This window comes from Benincasa hispida, chromosome 12, assembly GCF_009727055.1.
Source record: "Benincasa hispida cultivar B227 chromosome 12, ASM972705v1, whole genome shotgun sequence".
NCBI lineage: Eukaryota > Viridiplantae > Streptophyta > Magnoliopsida > Cucurbitales > Cucurbitaceae > Benincasa > Benincasa hispida.
The window spans coordinates 71,993,100-72,018,635 of record NC_052360.1 but is presented as its reverse complement, the minus strand read 5'-3'; the positions used below and the strand labels follow the sequence as shown (position 1 = coordinate 72,018,635).

Below are 25,536 nucleotides of genomic sequence, written 5' to 3'. Positions count from 1 at the left end.
AAGGCTTGGTAAAAATATCCGCTAATTGATTATTAGAGCCTACAAATTCAAGAGTAATATTATCATTTTGCACATGCTCTCTAATAAAGTGATGCCTAATATTCATATGCTTAGTCTAGAATGATGTATAAGGTTTTTTAGTCAAATTAATAGCACTAGTATTATCACAAAATATAGGCACATTATCAAACTTTAAACCAAAATCACAAAGAGTTTTGTTTCATCTAAAGATATTTGAGCACAAAAACTAGCAATTGCAATATATTCCACTTCAGTAGTGGATAAGGCAACCGAATTTTGCATTTTAACTAAACCAAGAAACTAAGGATCTACCAGAAATTGATAAGTCCCACTAGTACTCTTACGGTCAAGTAAACTACCAGCAAAATCCGCATCGGAATATCCTACCAAATTAAATTCAACAATTCTAGGATCCCATAAGCCTAAATCAATAGTACCAAGTAAATTTTTTAAAATTCTTTTAACGGCATGTAAATGTGATTCTTTAGGACAAAATTGAAATCTAGCAAAAGAGCATACACTAAACATAAAATCGGGTTACTAGCGGTTAAATAATGTAAAGATTCAATCATACCTCTATAAGTTTTTATATCCACAACACTTACCTTTTTCATCCTTGTCAAGCTTAGTGGATGTGCTCATAGGATTTTTGCAGTTTTACCTTCATTGAATTTGAACCTTTTGAGCAAATCCTTTGTGTATTTTTTCTTGAACTTATGAAAATACCATCCTTGAGTTGTTTGTTTTTGGAGTCCAAGGAAGAAGCTTAAGTTCTCCCATCATACTCATCTCAAATTCACTATGCATACACTTAGAAAATTCTTCACACAAAGATGGATTAGTAGAACCAAAAATAATATCATCCACATATATTTGTACTAAAACATCATCATTTTCTTTATCTTTAATAAAAAGGTAGTATCAATTTTACCCATTTTTTAATCCCATTCTCAAGCAAGAAATTACTAAATCTATCATACCAAGCTCTTGGAACTTGTTTTTAAGCCATAAAGAGCCCTTTTCAACTTATAGACATGATTAGGAAAATCAAAACTTTCAAACCCCGGAGGTTGTTCTACATAAACTTCCTCCATGACATAAACCATTTAAAAATACATTTTTCAACATCCATTTGATTACAAAATAAAATTCTTATAAGAAACAAAAGCAAGCAACATTCTAATAGCTTCTAATCTAGTAACGGGTGCAAAAGTTTCTCAATAATCTTTCCTTCCTCTTGACAATAACTTTGAGCTACAAGTCTAGCCTTTATTTCAAATGATATTTCCATTTTCATTCATTTTTATTCTAAAGATCCATTATGTTCCAATTATAGAAACATGAGAGGGCCTAGGGACTAACTCCCAAACTTATATTCTTTCAAATTGATTTTTTTTCTTGCATAGCTAAAATCCAAAATTCATTATTTTCGGATCTTTTAAAACTTTTTGGTTCAATTTGAGAAACAAAAGCAAGATTATTAAACATATTAAGAGAGGACGAAATTCACACCTTGTTGGGATCACAAGAATTAATTCTTTGGGATGGGAAGGAGCATACCTCCACTCTTTAGGCATGGATGAAGAACCAACTTTGTTCTTTTCGATTAAGCTCACCTCTTGCGTACTTGAAACAATTTCCTTGCCTTTGTCACTACAAGTAAATCTCCAAAATTTCTTCTAAAACATCACTATAAATAGGCTCATTAGAAATAACATTGCAAGATTCATCAAATATTACATGCATAGAATTCCTCAATTACTAAAGTTCTTTTATTGAAAAACTCTATAAGCTTTACTAGTAGGGGAATAGCCAAGGAAAAACCAACTCGTCTTAGAATCAAATTTTCAAGTTTTTCTTTGTTATTCAAAATAAAACATTTGCAACCAAAAAACTTTGAAATACCCAATATTTGGAATTTGTTATGCCAAAGTTCATTAAGGAGTTTTATCCAAAGAATGTCTAAATTAAAATTCTATTTAAAAAACTAACAAGGGTGTTACGGCTTCCGCCCAAAAGTATGTAGGTAAACCATACTCATGCAACATTGATCTAGCAAATTCTTGCAAAGTACGATTTTCCTTTCAACTACACCGTTTTTTGTTGAGGAGTTCTTGGAGTGGAGAAATTATGAGAAAAACCATTTTCTTCACAAAAAGTTTTCAAAAAGCATTGTTATCAAATTCTCCTCCATGATCACTCCTAATTTTAGAAACAAAAAACCTTTTTTCATTTTGAACTCTTTTTGCAAAATAGAAAAGCTTTTCAAAACATCATCCTTTATGTTTAGCCATCAAAACCAAGTAAATCTTGAAAAATCATCAACTATCAGAAAGGCATAATAGTTTCCTCCAAAACTAGCAATTCTAGAGGCCCAAATAAGTCCATGTGTAATAGTTGAAGGGGTCAGTTGTAGAGATTACATTTTTAGATTTGAAAGATGACTTAGTTTGCTTACACATTTGACAAGCATCACAACTTTGTCTTTTTTTCAATTAAATTTGGAAGACTCTAACAAAGAATTCTTAGAAATATTTGAAATTAAGTGCATGTTAGTATGTTCTAGTCTTCTATGCCATAACCAAGAATCATTATTCAAAGCCGATAAACATTTATCATTAATAAGACAATCATTAAAATCAATAGTTATAAACATTTTTCATCTCTATTTCTAACAAATATAACTTTTCTATCACAGCATTTTCAATGATGCAATTCTTTTTATCAAACACAACTCTAAAGCCTTTATCACACAATTGACTAATACTAAGTAAATCATGCTTCAAACTATCAACAAAAGCACATTTTCAATTAAAATAGAAGATTCATTACCTATACTACCTTACCAATATATTTACCTTTCTTGTTTGTCACCAAAGGTTACAAGACCTCCATCCTTTTTGGAGAGAGAGACAAACTTGGAATGGATCTCCCGTCATGTTGCCTCGAGCAACCCTACTATCCAATACCACTTGTTTTTCTTAGAGGCTTTCAACACAAACCTACAAACACAAATGTTCAAGTTTGATTCTTTGCGTACCCACACTTGTTTGGGTCCTAGATGGTTAGCATTGACAAACTTGGGAATCCATTTCATTTTTGCATAGATAATTTAAGGCATTTGGATTTAGACAAGTAACAAGAATAAGTTGTATGTCCAAACTTGCCACATGAGAAACAAACAATATTATGCAAAGATTTATCTCTTACAACAAATTATCTTGGAGAATTATTCCTTGGAGCATTGTGAAACTTTGCCCTTTGAGAAAAATTTCTTCTTAGAAGTAGTATGACATATTTCAATTTAAAACACTTAGGTCTAATATGGCCTTCAACACCACAATAATGACATATAGGCACAAAGTTAGAATTTAACATGCTTAGACACAACCTTAGGCATATTAAGCTTAGACATATTATGAGATGCTTTAACAAAGATACTTTTAGAACTTGAAGGAGTAGAACATTCTCAATATAGCCTAAACCTCTTTTATCACCAAAAAGCTTGCCTACTTCATTATCTTGTCTAATTTTTGAGCACCTATTGTCAACTTTTAATAGATTCTTTAGCCTTATCAAGTTCTTGCAAAGCACTAAAATTCCTTTTCTTGAGTAATTTAATCAATTATCTTTTTCAAAACTATCATGCTCAAGAAATTTAATTTGTCAAGCAAGAACATTTTTCTCATCACAATCAAAAGCATGTTTGTCACAAGAGATATTCATTTCATCAATATGCATAACATCATGCTCATTCCTTTTAAGCAAGCAATTACTTCAAGTAAAGACTTATTTTACTAAATAAAACATTGTATTTCTTTTTAAACACAACATACTTAGAACTAAGTTTTTCTAAATCATTTTGCATATTTTCAAAAGCTTCAAACAATTTATTATAAGAAAAGAGGTTCTAGAGTTACCTCATCATTTTGTTCATCATCTTTGTCACTATGAGCCATGAAGCAAAAATTGGCCACTTCTTCATTATCACTCTCACTTTCGCTTTCATCACTATCATCTCAAGTAGCTTTCATTGCTTTCTTCTTGGATTTCTTGAGATGATTGAGAAAAAGGACAATCGGTTCTAATATGATCCGGCTTCTTGCATTCATGAGCATATTACCTTCATTTTTTTGCTCTTTTCACCTTTTTCTCTTTTTGGTTGGAGAGATGCTTCTTGAATTGCTTCTTTCTCTGATGAAGTTCTTATACTTACGTGAAAGATAGACAACATCATTTTCATCAAGGTCATCTTCATCTTGGGAGTCAACTTTTTAAAGAGATGGTCTTTAAAGCATACTCTTTTTTCTTTTTCTTCTCATCCTCCATGTTTTTCTTGATCTTTATCTCATGCGTCAACAACGAGCCTATGAGTTCATCAATGGAGAGAGATTTGAGATCCTTTGCCTCTTGAATGACGGTGACTTTAGGCTCCCATTGTTTAGGCAAAGACCACAATAGCTTTTTTTATCTTCTCAAGATTTGAGTACTTTTTCCAAGCCCTTCTAAAGCATTGACAATGTTAGTAAATCTAATAAACATATCGAAAATAGCTTCATTTTATCTCAATTTTAAACATTTCATATTGATGAACTAACATGTTCAATCTTTGTTTCTTTTACTTGACTAGTTCCTTCATGAGTAATTTCTAATTTATCCCATTATCTCTTTAGTTTTGCAAAAGACACTCTATTATACTCAACTTCATTCAAAACACAAAATAAGCAATTAATAGCTTTGGCATTTAAAGAGCATACTTTCTTTTCATTTATTGACCATTATTCCTTAAGTTTTATAGTGCTAACACCATCAACATCTTTTGTTGGAATTTTAAAACCTTCCTCAATAATATCCCATAAATCATAATCAATAGAAAGCAAGAAAAATCTCATTCTATTTTTCCAATAACTATAATTAGTACCATTAAAGAAATGAGGCTTTGTAATAGATTGATTATCGGTAAAAGGGATAAAACCTAAAGTTGCCATAGCTAAAAAACAATTAAGTTTCTCAAGAAATAAATATTTCAAGAAGAGTAATCCGCTCTTATACCAATTGTAGGATCGATATGGCAACCCTATAGGGGTGAATAGGGTTTAATTAAACTTTTTTTTTCTAAATTAACTCAATTAAACTAATTAATACACTTTTTATAAATAATAAGAAAAATTCAATTTATGCAACAAATAAGATGACAAAAATGTGATAATTTAATTCTATCAAATTTTAGCAAATAAATAAGAACAAACTAAAACATACAATAATATTAAATTCATGTTCCTTTTAATTCATTTTCTTTTTAAATACATTCTCTTTAAAGTCAATCCAAAAATAAAAAAAAACATACCATGTGTAAAAAATCAGCCGTTACAAACATAAAATAATATTAAATTTATTCTTCTTTTAAATTTCTTTTAAATTTCAATTTTTATTTTATTTTAAATCAATCCAAAAATCAAAAGTTCATCATATGTTAATCTCTTAATGATCTACCATTCAACCAATATGCTGCCACATGTCTACATGCAAATGGTCTGGTTATGCCACGTCATCCACCACGGTATTTTCTCTATAGACTTATTTCGGTCATATCGTCTTCGTTTTAGCTCTGATTTGAGTGATTCAAAAGGTGTTAGACTCGTTGTTCCGAGCTCTATGCTATGGACATATTAAAATACTAAGATTTTCAATAATTAAAAATTGAGTTTGTTATCATCAAAACATTAATTAATTAATTAATTTGAGATTAAGGGCCAAAAAACCAACAGTTCTCTCATTGTTCTCTCAGAGTTTCAATACAATATCCTCATTATCGTTTGCTTTCATCTTTGTTTATTTCATTGTGTCTTTGGGTATAGAGCAAGATTTGTTTGTCAGATTCAGAAACGGAGAGAATGTAAGTGATATTCTACAATATTTCTTGTCCCCCGGATCGTTTAGTATTGAATCAACGATCATATAGCAATATATAATCGATCATTCATTACAACATAAACGCTCGTTTACTGTTATATCGATCATTTAGTATTATATGAACAATCATTTAGTATTATATGAACGATCGTTTAGTAATATATGAATGATCATTTATATAACATTTAAACGATCATTAGTATTATATATACGATCATTTATATACTTCTTCACGATCATGTAGTATTATATAAAAGATCGTGTATATAATACTAAATGATCGTTTAGTAGTATATATGCGATTGTGTATACAATTCTTAGCGAACACTTATAAGTAGGAGATTGCTTATCAATTACTATGTGGTTTCTTAAAATTTGATTGGATATTTCTTAAAATTTGTTAATCTGATTGCAGATCAATAACGCTACTTCGCATCTTTGTATGATTTGGTGGGAATGGGTCTAGTCGGGAAGCAATTATGTTGGAGGTCATATGAAAGGTTTGAAGATCAGAAATGATATAACGGTCAGTGAACTAGTTATTATGCACCAATGATTGAATATCAATCCAAATATGTTTGATATACACATCAAATGTTGCTACAATCTATTGGTCCCAGCTCCCCCAATTGACATAGTCGATGATGAAGATCTTCGCTTTTTTTTAGAAGGTAGTGATGCATCCCAGATGCCATTATTTATATTAGTTACACCTTACAAAAGTCATGGAATACACACCGAGAATATGTACCAGCAATGCAATCCAACGAATCAACCCATTTCAACTAGTCAAAACTTTGGATATGCAACCATTCCAACACGTAATATTCCCACCATGTCCTCAATGGATGATCATATTGAGCCATGTAACTTGGGGGAGGATCAAAGTAAAACTTGGCATGTTCACAACAATGAACCCAGATGTACTCCACCGTTCGATATTGACCATGGATATGGACAATCTTCAGGACCACAAACTTCTCCAACACCTTAAATTCATGTTCCAATCCCACGTGCTCCCGTCCCACCAGTTGTATGCCTTCGTTTCAAATGCATTCCACCATTTCAACCTAACCATTTGTAGATATATCCAGACCATCAGAGGGCCCATCATATGACGACCTCATCAAATACCTCATGACTATCTGAATGACGAGGATATAAAGGTCGGTCAAATTTTCTTTTCGAAATATGACTTGTCTGTTAAATTATCAATACTTGCAATAAAAAAGAACTTCAACTACTATGTAAAGAAGTCAACGAAAAGCTTGCTAATTGTATGGTATTTAATGGAGGAGTGCAAGTGGAGGGTAAAAAAATTGAAAGAAAGCGATTCCTTTAAAGTGACGAAATATCCAAGTGAACATACATATTTTCTTGAAATGAGAATGGATAATCATCGACAAGTAAAAAGTTGGGTTATTGGACACTTAATCAAGTCCAAATGCGAACACGTTGGTTGAACATACCGTCCGAGGGATATCATTGAGGATGTCCGACAAGACTTTGGAGTGAATATAAGTTACAGACACGCTTATCGCACTAGAGAATATGGATTGGCGTTTGCAAAAGGGTTGCCAGAAGGATCATATGCTATGGTTAGGGCATATGGCGAGGCACTTAAGCATGCAAATTTGGGTACTATCTTTGAGGTTGAAGTAAAGGATGAACATTACTTTAAGTATGTATTCATGGCATTTGGCCCGTGTACTAGGGGTTTTTTAAACTACATCTGGCCAGTAATCGTTGTTGATGGGACATATCTATATGAGAAATATAAAGGTATGTTGTTAATAGCAACGCGCATAGATGGCAATAACAACATATGGAATTGGTTCATAACTCATTTGAAGGCTTCAGTAGGATACATTTTGAATTTAGTGATTATATCAAATCATCACATCTCAATTGCAAAGGTTGTCTCAAGTATATTTCCTGATGCATTCCATGTCCTACGTATATACCATATTCGGAATAATTTGGTGGATAGATTCAAGAATAAAGACATAATTCCACATTTCTACCTAGAGGCGAAAGCTTATAGAATGTCTGAGTTTCAGATGTCTTAGGCTAAACTCCATCAATATCCTGGGGTGACGACCTATGTTGAGGATATTGGATTACAACAGTGGGCAAGGATTTATCAAGTCCATTGTAGGTATGACAAGATGATGACAAATATAGTAGAATGTCTCAATGGAATGTTGAAATATGCACAAGAACTACAATCACGAAGCTATTGGAGTATATCCGTGAGTGGCTACAAGGTTGAATTTATATTTGACGTACACATGCAATGGCGTGCACAAGTATTGTAACTAATTACACAAGGAGTATTCTTAAGGAATCAGAACCGATGTCTAAAACATATTGTGTTTCCCCCATGAACATGCATATAATTAAAGTGGACGATGGATATTTGGGGGGGTTGGTTGATCTTCGTTCATGGACATGTACTTGTATGGAGTTCAATTGAATGGAGATCTCATGCTCTCATACAATATCTGTGGAAACCCTTAGAAACATTAATGTTCAAATATTATGTGTAAAATGGTTTATAGTTGAATGTGTGCTTGCTGCTTATGTATAACAGATATTCCCTGTTGGACATAGACACAAGAACAAGTCCATCTAAGAATTCTAGGAATTGTAGCCTTGCTGACTTTAATGGCTATAAACTTACTTGACGTGGATAAAATTTCGTAAGCCCAAATCTATAATATGGGAGTTTTGTTACACATACATAACACACAGATTAAAGTGAAATGGAAATGGGAGTGCATACCTAGAATGCAACTGCAAATCCTTTTATACAGTAATATGCGGCATGATGAGCATTTTCTGCTTTATTTGTCTCATGTGCCTCCTTCTTCCCATGCATGTTAGTCTTCATAATATTCAATGTACGTTTGAAAAAGACGGACAACCAGTCATAATGTCTAAAGACTTCAGGGTCATCAACAATCCCAAATGTCTTCACATCAAATAGGGTTTTCTTGTCTTTTTCAATCATCACTATTTCAATGAATAATGCCAATGCAACCTTGACGACATCTTCATCGTTTGTAAAAGTTAACTTCTTGAATGCATTCTCCACGTCCTTGCAAGAACTATCTTTATCATTTGGGTCCTTCGGTCTAAGAATGAGTTGTCGCAGTCTCTCATCGCTTGTTTCTCTTTCTACTATTTTCTTGGTCGACCACAACCCAGTTATCAAATTAAAATCATCTTGGAAGAATTTTACCTTCTTCTTCAGTATATTGAATGCTATAACGTCTGGGTTCGCATCAGTTACCTCCCTCAACAGAAAATGGTAAAAAAGTTTCCCATTAAATACAAGATCTACGTCCAACAGTGGACCAAAGATCGTTGTCCTAAACATTCTCATCTACTCTTTTATCAACTTATTCTTAATAACCAACACAGTTTTGTGGACTTGTCAAAAAACTGTAGTAGGGAAATATTTCTCAGCAAGGATGTCCAGCTTATCAACCAGTAACAAATGTATACATTACCACAATAAGTAAACAATCACCTAAAATAACTAAATGATCACATAATTAAAACTAAACGATCGCATAACAAATAACTAAACGATCATGTAATAGAAAACTAAACGATCGGATAACAAACAACTAAATGATTGCGTAACAAATAACTAAACGATCGTATAACAAACAACTAAATGATCACATTACAAAGAACAAAATGATCGCGTAAACAAAACTAAACAATCACACATCTTTATCTATACGATCGTTTACGTTTCTCTAACCGGTTATTTAAAGAATACTAAATGCTAGTCTAGGATATCTAAACGATCTCTTAAGAACGAATACACGATCATTTAACAAAAGTTAAGAGTGTTAGGATGTATAATCATGCAACGGAAGCAATTAGAATCAATAGGCGCTCTAATTACATTTAATTTGAGTTCTAAAAGCATGTAAAAACAAATTTTCAGAAAAGGGTTTCATGAAAACATACCTTTGAAGAATTTCTCCAATCCAAGCTGCTTCCACGAATTCTCAGCTCCAAATCTACAGTGAACCACCAAGAGATATTTTCTACTACTCTCAACCTCGAATTTGAGTAGTGGAACTCAAGAATGAAGTGAATTGTGAAGGGAATGTGTAAGGGTCTTAGGTAGGGTAGAACTTTCTACAGAATTTTCCTAAAATCCAGCAGTCCTCTAATCCATCAGCAAAAATTGAGAGTTTTATCACCTTTAACCATGCAAGCACCGAAAGATTTTAGCCAAGGCCACCCCAATTTGGTTAAGGAAGTGGGCTAGGTGTTTGTTTGGAGATGAAGACACTAAGACAATCAAAATTGTGGATAAATCCACTTTCTCAATTTTGATTTTTTTTAATTTCTTTTATTTAATTCCGAAATTAAATTGAAGGAAATCAAAACAGAGATCTCCATAAGCAGCGGAAATTGATCATTCCAAATCCTATTCATAATGAATACAAACAATTACAGTCTTAAAAAAAAAACGAACAGGTCATACATAATCAGAAATTATAGCATACTACAAGAAGATATAAAGGATAGAGTATGCGTACCTTTGAAGAACTCTTCTTCAAGTATCCCTCGATCAATGTCCAATGCGTCCAATGATGCACTTGAACGCAACAAACGAAACAACCAACAACATGAACAACTAGATGCCTCTCGAACCCAATCAAGTCTAACTCGATCCACGAACAAATTTAGAATACCACCACAATGGTTACCTTGGTATTCTCAGTATGAGAATCTAGGAGTTGTGGGCTCTGTTTGATCTCGGATTGAGGAAGATAGGAGATATATGATCGAGTAAACGATTGAGTAAGTGGGAGATGAAGACTGTCTATCATATAGACGATGTACTCGATCGTTTAGAAAGTGGAAGCCTATCGTATAGAATTTACTACTCAATCGTGTAGCAACAATCAACGAGTAACTATCGTATAATCAATTCCTAGCTCAATCGTGTATGCTCTCAACGCTATCACTTAGTTAAAAAAAAAAAATTTTACTTGATAGCCTTTTTCGTGAGATTTTTCCAAATTGAATCAACCTCTAATTTTGGAAAAAAAATTTCCTTTTATCTCACGATTACCATAAAACTTCCAATAACCTCTTACTCAAATCGGTTATTAGAGAAAAAGAATTAATTATCATATAATTAATATATTATAAATAAATATGATAACCAACTTATCATATTATATTTATAACCTATAGTTTTAATATTTCATCATATGAAACATATAAACCATAGTTCTTTTTCTATTTTATGATAGTTAATATAAATCATATTTATATTAATTCCACCAATTAATGTATCTAATACATCATATCAATTATATCACATATAATTGAATTTTCTCTTGTTAATTTGAACACTTTAAACTAACCCAAAATCTTATTCTCAACTTGAACCCAATGAGCTATCAAGGGGACCTCATGGACTTGTAGCTTGAAGCTCCAACTGTACGTGAATAACTGACTAAACTCTTTAGTCACGATATCCATCATCCGTTAACTGTTGATCACTCCACTAAAGACCGACATCTATACCCTTCGCACTACAAATATATTTCTGTGTCCATATGACTAATCAACAGTGTGATAACCCTTTACAAATCACTCGTAAGTACATTTGGCCAATTTACCGTTTTGTCCCTGTAGTTATATCTAACTCCTTAAATACCACTGATTCCTCTAATGAACAATAAGTCATAGACCTACTATGACTGAGTCGAAGAGAGGGTGTGACCACTGTGTTCAAGACCCTGAATCAGCCCTTAAGGGAGCAATTTATCTACTTACCCCTGCTTCGGGGAAGGAGTGAATTTCGTCTTGTGTAGCTGAGTTCCCAGCTCACCAATCAGACGAATCCCCAAAAATGTAGGCTTGTTGAGTTATAATCTGGCCACTCTCACCCATACTAATCAAAGGACTGCCTTCATAGGCAGGAGTTCCCAACTCACTCAGGATTAAGGTCATATCACCTATGGTCATTTTAGTGAAATGTAAGTTTCAATTATCAATGGCGTTATATAAAGAGACTAATCATCTCGTGGTCCGGTCTTATACAAAATCTTTGTATAGGACACCCCCGCTCGCATGTCTCCACATGAATGGTCAAGATCAAACCATTTGTAGAACTTTACAACACTTATAACATCTACAAAGCGGGTTATATCCTTAGTGTCACTAGGATAAGGTATCCCTTCTTTATCCTTATACTATAGACCATTTAGGTTATTACTTAAGGCGTGATCCACTTGTATGTCTCACATACATGCTTAAATTATATGAAATAACCATGGATCTTAATTTATTGAATTTGAGTAAATGCAAATAAAATAACATTTATTTTATTAATAACAATGTGTGTACAAAATGTTTACAAACTACGAGACCACCGGGAGAATTAGGACACCAATCCTAACAATCTCCCACTTGTCCTAATGCCTCGAGAGACTAATGTACAATACATAAACAGTACAATATACAATAAACCAGGGCATACTCTATACCCCAGTATCATCTCCAACTTGCCCTAGACAAGGTGCCGCTTGTTCCACAGACCTAGATTCTTCAAATGACCCTTGAACACTTTAGCCGTGAGAGCCATCAACAATTAGTTTCTCTTTTAGTCCCTTGACATTCAAGAAAGATTGAAGATTATCTTTGGACTAACACTACTGGTTTCTTTGTCATCCATCCATTTTAGCTAAAAAAGTGAGAATTGACGTTCAAACAATTCTTGCAACGAGTCCATGATCTAACGTGCTGTGATCATGTTCTCAACCCTGTTGGCCAATGCATCAGGTATGCTAGCCAAAATATGAAGTTGGGCCATCGAATTAGCCTTCATCCACAACTCATATGCATTACAAACATTTCGCGGTGCATTAAGGGTCGGGACTTGAGGACACTCCTCAACCATGACAAACTCGAGGTCGTTTACCACGAAATATGTTTTAAGAGACTCTTTTCAATGTATGTAATCGATCAAATTAAAAGAGGCAACTAACAGAAAATCATACATGTTGCTGATAAAACAAACACATTGATCTACATTAGATTTTAGCAAATACTCTTTAAAACAAAATCCAATCTGATTTAGCAAAATTTAAATGAACCCCATGTGACATCTAGTTTTGCAATGACGCTTCAGTGGTTTAGGACAAAAGCCACCAAAAGGTAGTCAATTTATCCCTCCTCTGAATTGAGACACTCTCAACTAGTTATTAATACAAGAGCAACTCTTGTTCTTATAGCGATTAACCATCATTGATTTGGTCAAGAAATCATTAACTTGCTTAACAATTTCCCGTAAATGTGACCCTTCATTTTAGATCCTAAAGTTCCACTCCAAGCAGCCAATCCAAAGGGAAAAAAGATGTTGGGACAAAAACTAAAGCGACCCTATCCATTTCTGGAGTTCACCTTGATATTGACCAACCACACAAACCATCCGAAGGGGGACGCTCCCAGGGCGCCACGAGGTCGTGCAAGAAGATCTCACAGTGCAAACCAATGAAGGAGACTGCAGGACATGTTGACACACATCATTCACCCACTTACTATAAATACTCTCTCTGTCCACCTTGATATTGACTCATGCAAATACCATCTGAAGGGGATGCTCCCAGGGTACCACGAGGCCAAGCATAAATCTCATGGTGTGAACATTCAGGGAGAAACGTGAGTGGAATTGATTTATCATATATATATTTTCCTCCCACTGAGTATTTTAATAACCTAAGGTTTAGTTTACTTAAAAAAACACGGCTAATGATTTTAACTAAGTGACTTTTTAGGTTTGCCCAAAAGTAACTCTTACTTTAGAAAATGGAACAACTTTTTATCATCATTCATTAAACTCTTTAACGAAGTCTTTGATCAACTGTTACATGCTTGTAGCAAATCTATCTAATTTACCTTTCCAGGTAGGTTCTCAGGTAGGGGTGTTCCGTTTCCGTCAGCTTAAATACCCCAGCCTAGCCAGAACCCACCTTAGAGAAAAGGTCCCTTATAGATAGATTTAATACAAATTTAATCTTTTATGGAAATCAATTTAATCTTCTTAAACTGATTTAAAAGATTAAACTTAGGTATTTAACCTCATTAGAACCATGAACTTAGGTCTATCTCAATCAAATTTTAAAACCCTTTTAAAACATGAGTTTACCTAAGTTCGCATGCAACTCTTTCTTATTGATTTTAGTTCTAATTTCCATTATAACACTTATAAAAGGAAACAACTAAAACCAACCACAATATAAAGCAACACATACAAGGCATTCATAACTCTTATAAATAAGCCTAAGTGTCATGCTCCATGCATTGTTCATTCATTACTACTTTTATATAACTCTTATATAACAAAGAAATGAATCAAGCATACATGCTCCCATATACCCTTATACCATAACTCTTTTAATATAAAGATGATGCATGAATATGTTTAATGCATGCATAAATATAACTCTTATATTATATGATGCATGAGCATGCTTTCTTGTAATTTCATCATGCCATTTACTATATTATAACACTTATAATATATGATGCATGAATAACTGTATAATCTAAGGTGAGTTTTAAAACTATATGTCATACATTATGGCATATATATATAAACATACATCTCATGTATATTAAGTAAAAAATGATAGACCGGGATAATTAGCCTCAATCCTAAAAAAGAAAGCTAACTATTACAAAGAGCAATGAGTCTACCGGTTCAAACAGGCAAATCAGGTCTTGAACCATCCTGGAGAAGCCGCGTCTCCTTGATCATGTAACAACTCCTTGTGATCTTCTAGCAATGCTGTATGAGCATAAACGATCATTTAGCAATGATCGGGAACCTTTAATTATGCGATGAAGCATGAAGGTCACGCGATCGTGTAGCGCACATCGTGCAACACATGCCTTAAACGATCAAGTAGACGACAACAATGCGATGAAGCATAATCGTCTAAATGATCGTGAAACAAGCATCAAGTATCGTATACCAGATGATCGTGTAGTCAATGACTATGCAATGAAGGATGCTGAACTACACGATCGTTTAGTGCGCGCGCCCATTAAACGATGAGCATCAAATACTCTATGCAATCGTTTACCTCAAGCGTCCACGTGATCGTGCAACCAACGCTATACGATAGAGTAAACTCTTTACCCAATCGTTTAGCATAAGTTATACGATCGCTTAGTAAATACTAAACGGTCGGGTATAACTTTTCTACACGATCGTTTAGCCAAATCTTAATGATCGTTTAGCTTGGGCTACACGATGCGACCAACCTTTGGTCTTCTTCCTCGATGAGATCTGCATCTCCATGCTTCGAAACTTCATCACGAACGATGCAAAAAACTTCAAACATTTTGAATATAAACTTGATTGTTTGTTAATTATGCCCAAAAATACAGGGGCTCTTACAAATTAATACTTTGTAAACTTAAAGAAAGCTTTAAACAAAGGCAATCATCCCGTAAACATCCATCAATACTTCCACAAACACATTTAACTCTTAAGCGCAATGTAGAAAACTTAAAACCCACCACGACTGTAAAAGAAGTTCAATATAAAAATGAAATTTGGAATATCAGAACAACCTAGATCTGATACCAATTGAAGGAAATCAAAACAGAGATCTTCATGAGCAGCGGAAGTGGATCGTTCCAAATCCCATTCAGAATGAACACAAACAATATTAAGTCTTATACGGAAACGAAAAGGTTATGCATAATCAGAAATTACAACATACTACAAGAAGATACAAGGGATAGAGTATGCATACCTTTGAAGAACTCTTCTTCAAGTATCCCTTGATCAATGTCCAATACGTCCAACGATGCACTCTAACGCAACGAACGGAATAGCCAACAACACGAACAACTGGATACCCTTCGAACCCAATCAAGTTCAACTCGATTCACGAACGAATTTAGAACACCACCGCAATGGTTACCTTGGTATTCTCGGTGTGAGAATCTAGGAGTTGTGGGCTCTGTATTATCTTGGATTGAGGAAGATAGAGGTATACGATCGAGTAAGTGGGAGATGAAGACTGTCTATCGTATAAATAATGTACTCGATTGTTTATAAAGTGGAAGCCTATCGTATAGACTTTGCTACTCGATCGTGTAGCAACGATCAACGAGTAACTATCGTATAGTCAACTCTTAGCTCGATCGTGTATGCTTTCAAAGCTATTGCTTAGTAAAAAAAAAACTTTTTACTTGATAGCATTTTTCGTGAGACTTTTCTGATTGAATCAACCTCTAATTTTGGAAAACAATTTTCTTTTTAACTCACGGTTACCATAAAACTTTCAATAACCTCCCACTTAAATCGGTTATTAGAGAAAAAGAATTAATTATCATATAATTGATATATTATAAATAAATATGATAACCAACTTATCATATTATATTTATAACATATAGTTTTAATATTTCATCATATGGAACATATAAACCATAGTTCTTTTTCTATTTTATGGTAGTTAATATAAATCATATTTATATTAATTCCTCCAATTAATGTATCTAATACATCATATCAATTATATCACATATAATTGAATTTCCTCTTGTTAATTTAAATACTTCAAACTAACCCAAAATCTGATTCTCAACTTGAACCCATTAAGCTACCAAGGGAACCTCATGGACCTGTAGCTTGAAGCTCCAATGGTACATGAATAATTGATTAAACTCTTTAGTCACGAGATCCACCATCCGTTAACTGTTGGTCACTCCACTAAAGACCGATAGCTGCACCCTCTGCACTACAGATATATTTCTATATCCATATAACCAATCAATAGTGCGATAACCCTTCACAAATCGCTCGTAAGTATAGTTGGGCTAATTTACCATTTTGCCCTTGTAGTTACATCTAAATTCTTAAGTACTACTGATTTCTCTACTGAACAATAAGTCATAGTCCTACTATGACTGAGTCTTCTCTTCCAAAGAGAGAGTGTGGCCAATATGTTCAAGACCCGAAACCAGCCTTTAAGGGAGCAATTTATCAACTTACCCCTACTTCGGGAAAGGAGTGAATTCTGTCTTGTGTAGCTGAGTTCCTAACTCTCTAATCAGACAAATCCCCAAAAAAGTAGGCTTGTTGAGTTGGAAATCTGACAACTCTCAACCATACTAATCAAATGACCGCCTTCATAGGCAGGAATTTCCAACTCACTCAGGATTAAGGTCATGTCACTTATGGTCATTTTAGTGAAATGTAAGTGTTAATTATCAACGACGTTATATAAAGAGACTAATCATCTCGTGGTCCGATCTTATATAAACTCTTTGTATAGGACACCTCGCTCGCATGTCTCCACATGAATGGTCAGGATCAGACCATTTGTAGCACTTTACAACACTTGTAACATCTACAAAGCGGGTTGTATCCGTAGTATTACCAGGATAATGTATCCCTCATGTATTCTTATACTACAGACCATTTAGGTTATTACTTAAGGCATGATCCACTTGTATGTCTCACATACATGCTTAAGTTACATGAAATAACCATAGATCTTAGTTTATTGGATTTGAGTAAATACAAATAAAATAATATTTATTTTATTAATAACAATGTGTGTACAAAATGTTTACAAACTACGAGAACACTGGGAGAATTAGGATATTAATCCCAACAAAAATCCACAATTTCTAAATTTGAATTTGAAAAAATGAAATTTAATTTGATTTTAATTAATTAAAATTTTAAAAATAATTTAATATCAAATATTAAATTAATCAAACACCTAATTTTAAGCTGAATCTATTCATGTAATTAATATTTAAATCAATATTTAAATTTTACAAACTCTCCAATTTCGTTTAGTTTCGATAAATTGAATGTTAATTATATCAAATATAATTATATAAACCCCAATTGAAATTTGAACACTTCAAATTGAAAATCCTAAATTCAATTTGAACATTTCAAAATGAAATTCAATTTGAACACTTCAAATTGAAATCATTTCAAATTCACCCAATTTACTAATTCAAGGTGTTCATATTTTGCGAGCTAGTAGAGGGACCTTATGGACCTACAGATCATGAGCTCCAACGATTTGAGATTAATTGGCTAAAACTCTTTAGACCGAATTAATCAATATTCGTTAACTACCGAGTCACACCACTATAGCTCGATAGTTGCACTCTCCTCACTGTAGATATATTTGTGTCTACTTGATTTAACCATAATTAGAAAGTCAACCATTCACAGGTTATTCGTAATAACGATTGGGTCAAATGTTGTTTTACCCCCAGAATTACATCTTGCTCATTAAGCTCCACTGATCTTCTAATGAATAATTGGTTTTTGATCAAATCACTAAATTGGATCCCTCTCAGGCCAATGAGAGGGTGAAGCCCCTTATTCAAGACCTGAATTTAGCACTTAAAAGAACAATCTTCTCCTATCCTTGAATTCGGTCTTCCACCCTATGTCTCCAGCTATCTACCCAGTATTATCCCTGAAATAGGAGGCTTATTGAGCTGGCGCTGTTGAGCCAACCCTCACCTATGCAAATTTAAGAATAATCCCAAATAAACAGAAGTTCATAGTTAGCTTAAGATTAAGATCGAGTTACCTAGGTCATCTATGCGAAATAGTCAGTCTTAAACAGTAAACAACGTTATAAAGTAAGAGTGACTTATTTCTTGGTCCATTCTTATGCAAACTCATTGCATAGGGCGCCTCTACTTCTCATGTCAATACATGAACGAATCAGGATCACTTGGTTTGTAGCACCTTACAACAAATTGTAATGATTACAGAGTGGGCTGCATCCGATAGTGTTACTAGAATTAGACTATTTTGGCTATTTACTCGAACTTGATCCATCTTTATGTCTGCACATAAAGTTCAAGTATTCATATAATAGCCATGGATCTTAGTTTATTGGATTTAGTCTTTATAAGTGCAATTTATAAATTCAATAACAATTTTATTGAATAAATGTTGAATAACATCTTTGTTGATAATAGAAAATATTTAAGTTTACAAACTGCGAGTTTTAGGACATACAACCGAACAGAGAGATTGTTTAACAAAAGGTAGGCGCGAACGTATGCGAACCTTAAACGACCAGCGAGAACCCAAAACGAATATCAACATGCATTCAATGAGCAGAGTCACATACCTTTCAAAGATTGATGATGGTGGGAAATGTGTACAAACGACCAGCGGGAAGGTAGTCAAATGCTCGGATGAAGATGGGGGGCGGCGAGAGAAAACGAGAGAAAAAACTAGAGAAAACGAGAGCCAAAATTGCACAGTTAGAGATGTTAGCGAAAAAGTGGGGTGAACGATCCTTCGTAAAGTGGTCTGAAGAATTGTTTAAATTAGGGACAAAATTAATATTTCACATGGGAAAAAGGTCAGCCATAGATAAGTTTTTAGGAATAGGCCATTTATAGAAAAGTTTTTGAGATTTGGGTCATTTTGTAAAATTTTTTGGGAATTTTGGAGATTACCAAGTTGGGGCTTTATGTTACTATATCTATTTTTTTTATGTACACCTTCCCCAGCAAAAGCAACAATCTCCACAGATTCATTGGCAAAGTAATTCCCAATCTCCCTTTCTTCCTTCATCAAATTATGTTTTTGGGTCTGCTGTGCTCACAGTTTTATATGGATTGCTTATTGACAAACATTTTTCCTTATTAACACTATCTGTGTGTTCTTCAATTCCATTTCATTTTATAATTTATGGATCTTTTAGGATTTTTCATTAAATGAAAATTCACTGATTTTCAAGGTATACAAACTAGTTGATGCCTATTTCACCATCTTTTGTAAATTTTAATTAGAAATAACAGAGTAATTTATAGGAAAAGTAGTTTTCAATGATGTTGTTGATACTGAGATTGGTGAGTTTAGATAAATGAAGGACCATGTTCATATCCTCTGGACAGATAATTATTTCTAGTTTTGTTTATTTTATACTTAATATTCTCTATTTGTTGACAATTCTTTGAGCGTTCGAGGTAGTATTGAAATCTCAGAAGTTACTCTATAGTCGAGAGTCTAGACTTTTATATGAATTGAGTCTAATTTATCAACATTTTTAGCTTCATTAGAAGTGTAGAGAACTATAGATACAACAGTATTGTTCTTATTGATCTTCAGAAGCAATATGGGGTGATATTATGTTCAATTATCCAAGTTATAATTAGTTACTTTCTCCTCTGTAATCTTATATAGTATATCCTCCCGAGGGAACGAGGCCTCCGTTAAGAGAGATGACATGTGAATTGGCTTGAAAGAACAACATTCGTTGACGATATGTGGTCTATGACTAATGCAGTATTTAAGTCATATTTTCGTAGTTGTCGAGCTAATTGGATAACATGTATATGTCTGTGTATAGAGGAGTAATCGATGACTATCAACAGTTAGGAGCAATTACGTTGGAGGAGATGGGGAATAAATGTAATAGAGTATCTGTCAATTTGTCTACCTAGGTTAGACTCGATGTAGTGAATATGTGCAATGATGCTTTATATATAGAATATTTTACCTTGAGATTGGTAATATAAGTTTATGTATATATAAGTTACAAGCTATGTTTATATTAATACCAGAGATATATGCTATATGATTTACATTAGGTTGAACATGGAAGACAATTTGACTATTTTTTAAATTAATAATCTACTGATTTGAATACACTTATGTGTTAACAATCAAGTTATTTCTCTCCCACACCCTATTATACTAAAAATCATTTAAATTATTTTTAAATGAGTAATATTTGAGTGGATTTCAACATACAGTCATTATTATGCATTCTACTATCATCATATACACAATTTAAAAGGCAATTTTGATTAGATAGCATTGTTCAAGGTTGCCATTTGGAGATATGGCAAAAAGAAAAAAAAAATTATTGGATTTATAGCAAGGCTCCATGCATGTGATCAATTTTTCCTTTAAATTCCAATATTACCCTCCACGGTTTCTGAAAATGTTTTTTCATATTTGTCACTTTCTTATCATTTTGTGTGAGTTTATTTTCTTTAGTTTAATGCATGCATTGAGATTGAATGACTAGGGAAAAAACTGTTTTTTTTTTTTTTTTTTTTTTTAATAAAAAAAAAATCACTTTTATTTAAACTCTTTTAATAAAAAGAGTTTAAAATAGATTTTGAAAGTGTTTCAATAGCTTTCTTGATTGGTTGTCAAACACTCTATTTAATCATTTTTAAATTAAACACTCGAAAAGTTAATCGAATATATTCTTATTTTATTTGGTCTAATGCATACATTGGGTAGTGTTTTTTTTGAGAAAGACAATAACAACACCAAAAAAAACAATTTAGAAAAGACACTTATGGATATTTAGAGTGGAATCCACCCATGGTGGGTGATTTTCCACCCAAATTTAGGAGTAGGAAGTTCGTGCACTAAAGAATTGCATTTTCGATTAGCATCGGAGAACTTGTGGATGGCATGTTGCTAAAATGAGAAGATACATAATGGGTTAAGGTTTCAATACGAGGTCATTTAAGTAAATATGCTCAATGGCAATTTTGAAAATAAGTCAAATTTCTTTCCGTCTTAGGGGAAAATTTTCACAAACTAACCCAATAACCAAAAACTTTTCTATGGAAGATCTATTTCTAAAAATTTTATTCTCATTGACCTTTATGTCTTGTAAAATATCATATTTACTCCCAAATTTAAAACCTCTTCTTAACCCGCCCAACTTCTTTATCCTACAATGATTTCTTCAGCGATGGATAACAGATGTATTGAACGCAACACCAACATTCTACCAAAGCATTTATTCTTAATTAATATTCTACCGACAACATTGGATGTTATTGATATCAGGAATGGAAGATCACTCTCAGTTATTCACTTTCAGTTGAACTCCCCAACTTCTTCTCCCATTATTTTCTCTGAGTTTCAATCGAACTTTCTCATTGCCCATCACTTTCATCTTCATTAAGTCCATTTTGTCTTTGAGTATAAAGCAAGATCGTTCGTCAAAACCAAAAACAGAGAGAAGGTAAGTGTTTACGAAGTATTTTTCTTCCAATATCGTGTTCCTAAAAGATGAGAGATCAATCACCATAATGTAAGTGATTGTTTAGTATTATATAAACGTTCGCTTATATAAACTAAACGATCACTTACATTAAGATGGGAGATTGCTTATATATTGTTGGACGATCACTTATATATTACTAGGTAATCGCTTATAACGTGTTGGGCGATCACTTACTTTAGTGGCAATTCGAATCCAATTTTCAAATTTCTGATTGCAGATAAATGACGCTAATTCGTATCTTGGTACGATTTGATGGAGAATGGGATCAGTCCATATGCAATTATGTTGGAGGTCACATGAAAAGTCTGAAGGTAAAAAATGATATAACGTATAGTGAATTAATGAGTATTTTGCACCAACGACTGAATATTGATTCGTATATGTTTGATATACACATATATTTTGTTATAATATATTGGTCTCGGCTCCCTCAATTGACATAGTCGATGATGAAGACCTTAACATTTTTAGAAGGTCATGATGCATCCCAAATGTTGTTGTTTGTATCAGTTATACCTCATAAAAGACATGGAGTAGACAAGGATAATATGTACTAGCAGTATAATCCAACAATTCCACTCATTCTAACACATAATATTCATACAATATCTTCATGAGTATATTTATCAAATACATCATGACCTCCAGATGTCTCCTAACGGTCAGCATGGGTATCGAGGGAGTGTTTATCAGTGTTATTCTCATCATGTCTTATTTGCTCGCCCGCTTGCATCAGATCCACCTCTCTTAGTCGATCTTCCTTTTACCTTATCTCATCCACTATGAAGCAACTCTAAATCTAGAGAACCAATGAGCGGAAGCAAATCGTTCCAAATCCCATTATGAAAGAACAAGAACATTTACAATCAAACAACAACAATTATGCATAAAGTCTAACTTACAGCATGCTTCTAAGTTAAAGAGAAAAGAATCGAGTAAACATAGGATCAAGTAAACATACCTTTGAAGAATTATTTCTTTACATATTTACTCGATCCAACACTAATACGTCCAACAGCACGAACGCAATGCAAGCAATTCAGCAAGTCAGCACGAACTGGTAAATACTCGATCACAATCAAGTAAAACTCGATCCTCGACCCTCGAACGGAAACTCGACACTACCACTCGGCTACCTTGGTATTCTCGATGTGAGAATCCAGGAATTGTGGGCTCTATATGGATTTGGGTAAAGGTATGGAGGAATTGGACGATCGAGTAGATGATCGAGTAAGTGGGAGAAGGAAGAAGCCTATCGTATAGACTTGTGTACTCGATCGTTTAGCAAGTGATAACTATCGCATAGAATACTCGATCTATATTTGAATACTCGATCTATATTTTTCTCTCTCAACAAGTTATCGTATAACTTTATCCTCTTTGAGCTGAATGACAAAAATGAAAACTAATTTCACTTTATTCATTCGGTTGCCATAAATGGACTAAAACCACTCACTAAGGTGGTTATTTGGAGAAAAACTAATAATAATTATCTCATAATTAATTTATTATAAATAAATATAATAACTAATTTATCATATTATATTTATAACCTATAGTTTTAATATCACATCATATGCAACATATAAACCATAGTTCTTTTTCTCATTTATGACATTTAACATAAATCATATTTATATTAATTCCTCCAATCAATTAATGTATCAAATACATCAAATCAATTATATTACATATAATTGAATTAATTTAATTATATCATATATAATCAAATTCCCTCTAGTTAATTTGAACAATTCAAACTAACTCAAAAACTGATTCTCAACATTAATCCATTGAGCTACCAAGGAGGTCTTATAGACCTGTAGCTTGAAGCTCCAACGGTACGTGAATAACTGACTAAACTCTTTAATCACGATATCCACCATCCATTAACTACCGGGCACTCCACTAAAGACCGACAGATGTACTTTTCGCACTATAGATATATTTTTGTGTCCATCAGATATAACCAATCAACAGTATGGTGACCCTTCACAAATCGCTCGTAAGTACAACTAGACCAATTTACCATTTTTCCCTTGTAGTTACTCTCTAAATCCTCAAGTACTATTGATTCCTCTAATGAACAATACATCATAGTCCCACTAGGACTAAACCCTTCTCGGGCCAAGAGAAGTTGTGGCGCTAAAGCCCTTAAGAGAGCAATTTATCTACTTACCCCTGCTTCTGGGAATGAGTGAATTCTGTCTTGTGTATCTGAGTTCCCAGCTCCCCAATCAGATGAACCCCCAAAGTGGTAGGTTTGAGTCGGCGATCTAGCACTCGCACCCATGCAAATTAAAGGATCGCCCTCATAAGCAGGAGTTCACAACTCACTCAGGATTAAGATCATGTTACCTATGGTCATCCTAGTGAAATGAAAGTCTCTGTCATGAATGGCGTTATATAACGAGACTAAACATTTTGTGGTCCGATCTTATATAAGCTCCTTTGTATAGAGTATCCTCGCTTGCATGTCTAATACATGAATGATCAGGATCAAACCATTTGTAGCACTTTATAACACTTGTAACACCTATAAAGCGGGCCATACTCGTAGTGTCACTAGGATGGTTTCCCTCCAATATCCATGTACTACAGACCATTTAGGTTATCACTTAAAGTATGATCCACTTGTATGTCTCCACATACATGCTTAAGTTACAACGATAATCAGGGATCTTAGTTTATTAGTTTGTGGTTAATGCAACTAAAATATCTTATATTTCATAGACTGGAGTGAATAAAATATCTTATATTATATATCACATAATTGTTTATTAGAGACTGTGAATGAGATAAGTGAGAGTTATTAGAGACTGAAGTGAATAAAAAGAGAGAATGTGAGTGAGATAAGTGAGAGTTATTAGAGAGAGTGACGTCAGAGAGAGCGATACTGGAGAGAGCGACACCAGAGAGAGTGATACTGGAGAGAGTGACACCAGAGAGAGCGATGGCGACGAGAGCGAATCCAGCGAGATTTAAACATAATATTTTTTTATAATTTTTTCTGAAGGAGTTTACTGATTGAATCTTTATTTCATGCAGGAATGATTTAAGATGGCAACACGTTTCAGAATACCCGTAATCGACCGATTTCCCAGTCAAGTAACGAGTTTGGCCTACATTGCTAATGCAAACAAGATTGTGAATAAGAAGCTTACGCCAAGGCAGTTAGACATATTCAAGAGAACAGTTTTTGGGCGATTTATGGACATTGACATGGTGTTTAACAGCCCAATTATCCATCATATGTTGCTGAGAGAAATGAAGAGGACGAGATCTAACTCAATGTCATTCTCTGTTTGTGGATAAGTCGTCACTTTTTCGAAGGATGTTTTTTTGTTGATGACTGGTTTGTGGCGATCCCTAACACGAGTTGATCAGAATGAGCAGTCCTCGTATGAACTTGCAATAAAGTATTTTGGTAATCGAGTGACGAAGGACACCTTACATGTCCGTATACTTGAAGAAAAATACAAGGAGTTGGAGTTTGAAAATG

The 25,536-nt window shown here is 33.6% G+C and overlaps 1 protein-coding gene across 1 annotated transcript; it reads right to left on the bottom strand.

The window, feature by feature from the left end:
• Positions 1–8,719: 8,719 nt before the first annotated feature.
• On the bottom strand, positions 8,720–9,322 carry LOC120067628. The gene has a single exon (XM_039019172.1). It carries the CDS (start codon positions 9,320–9,322, stop codon positions 8,720–8,722), a length of 603 nt encoding a protein of 200 aa, XP_038875100.1.
• Between the last annotated feature and the right edge of the window lie 16,214 nt (positions 9,323–25,536).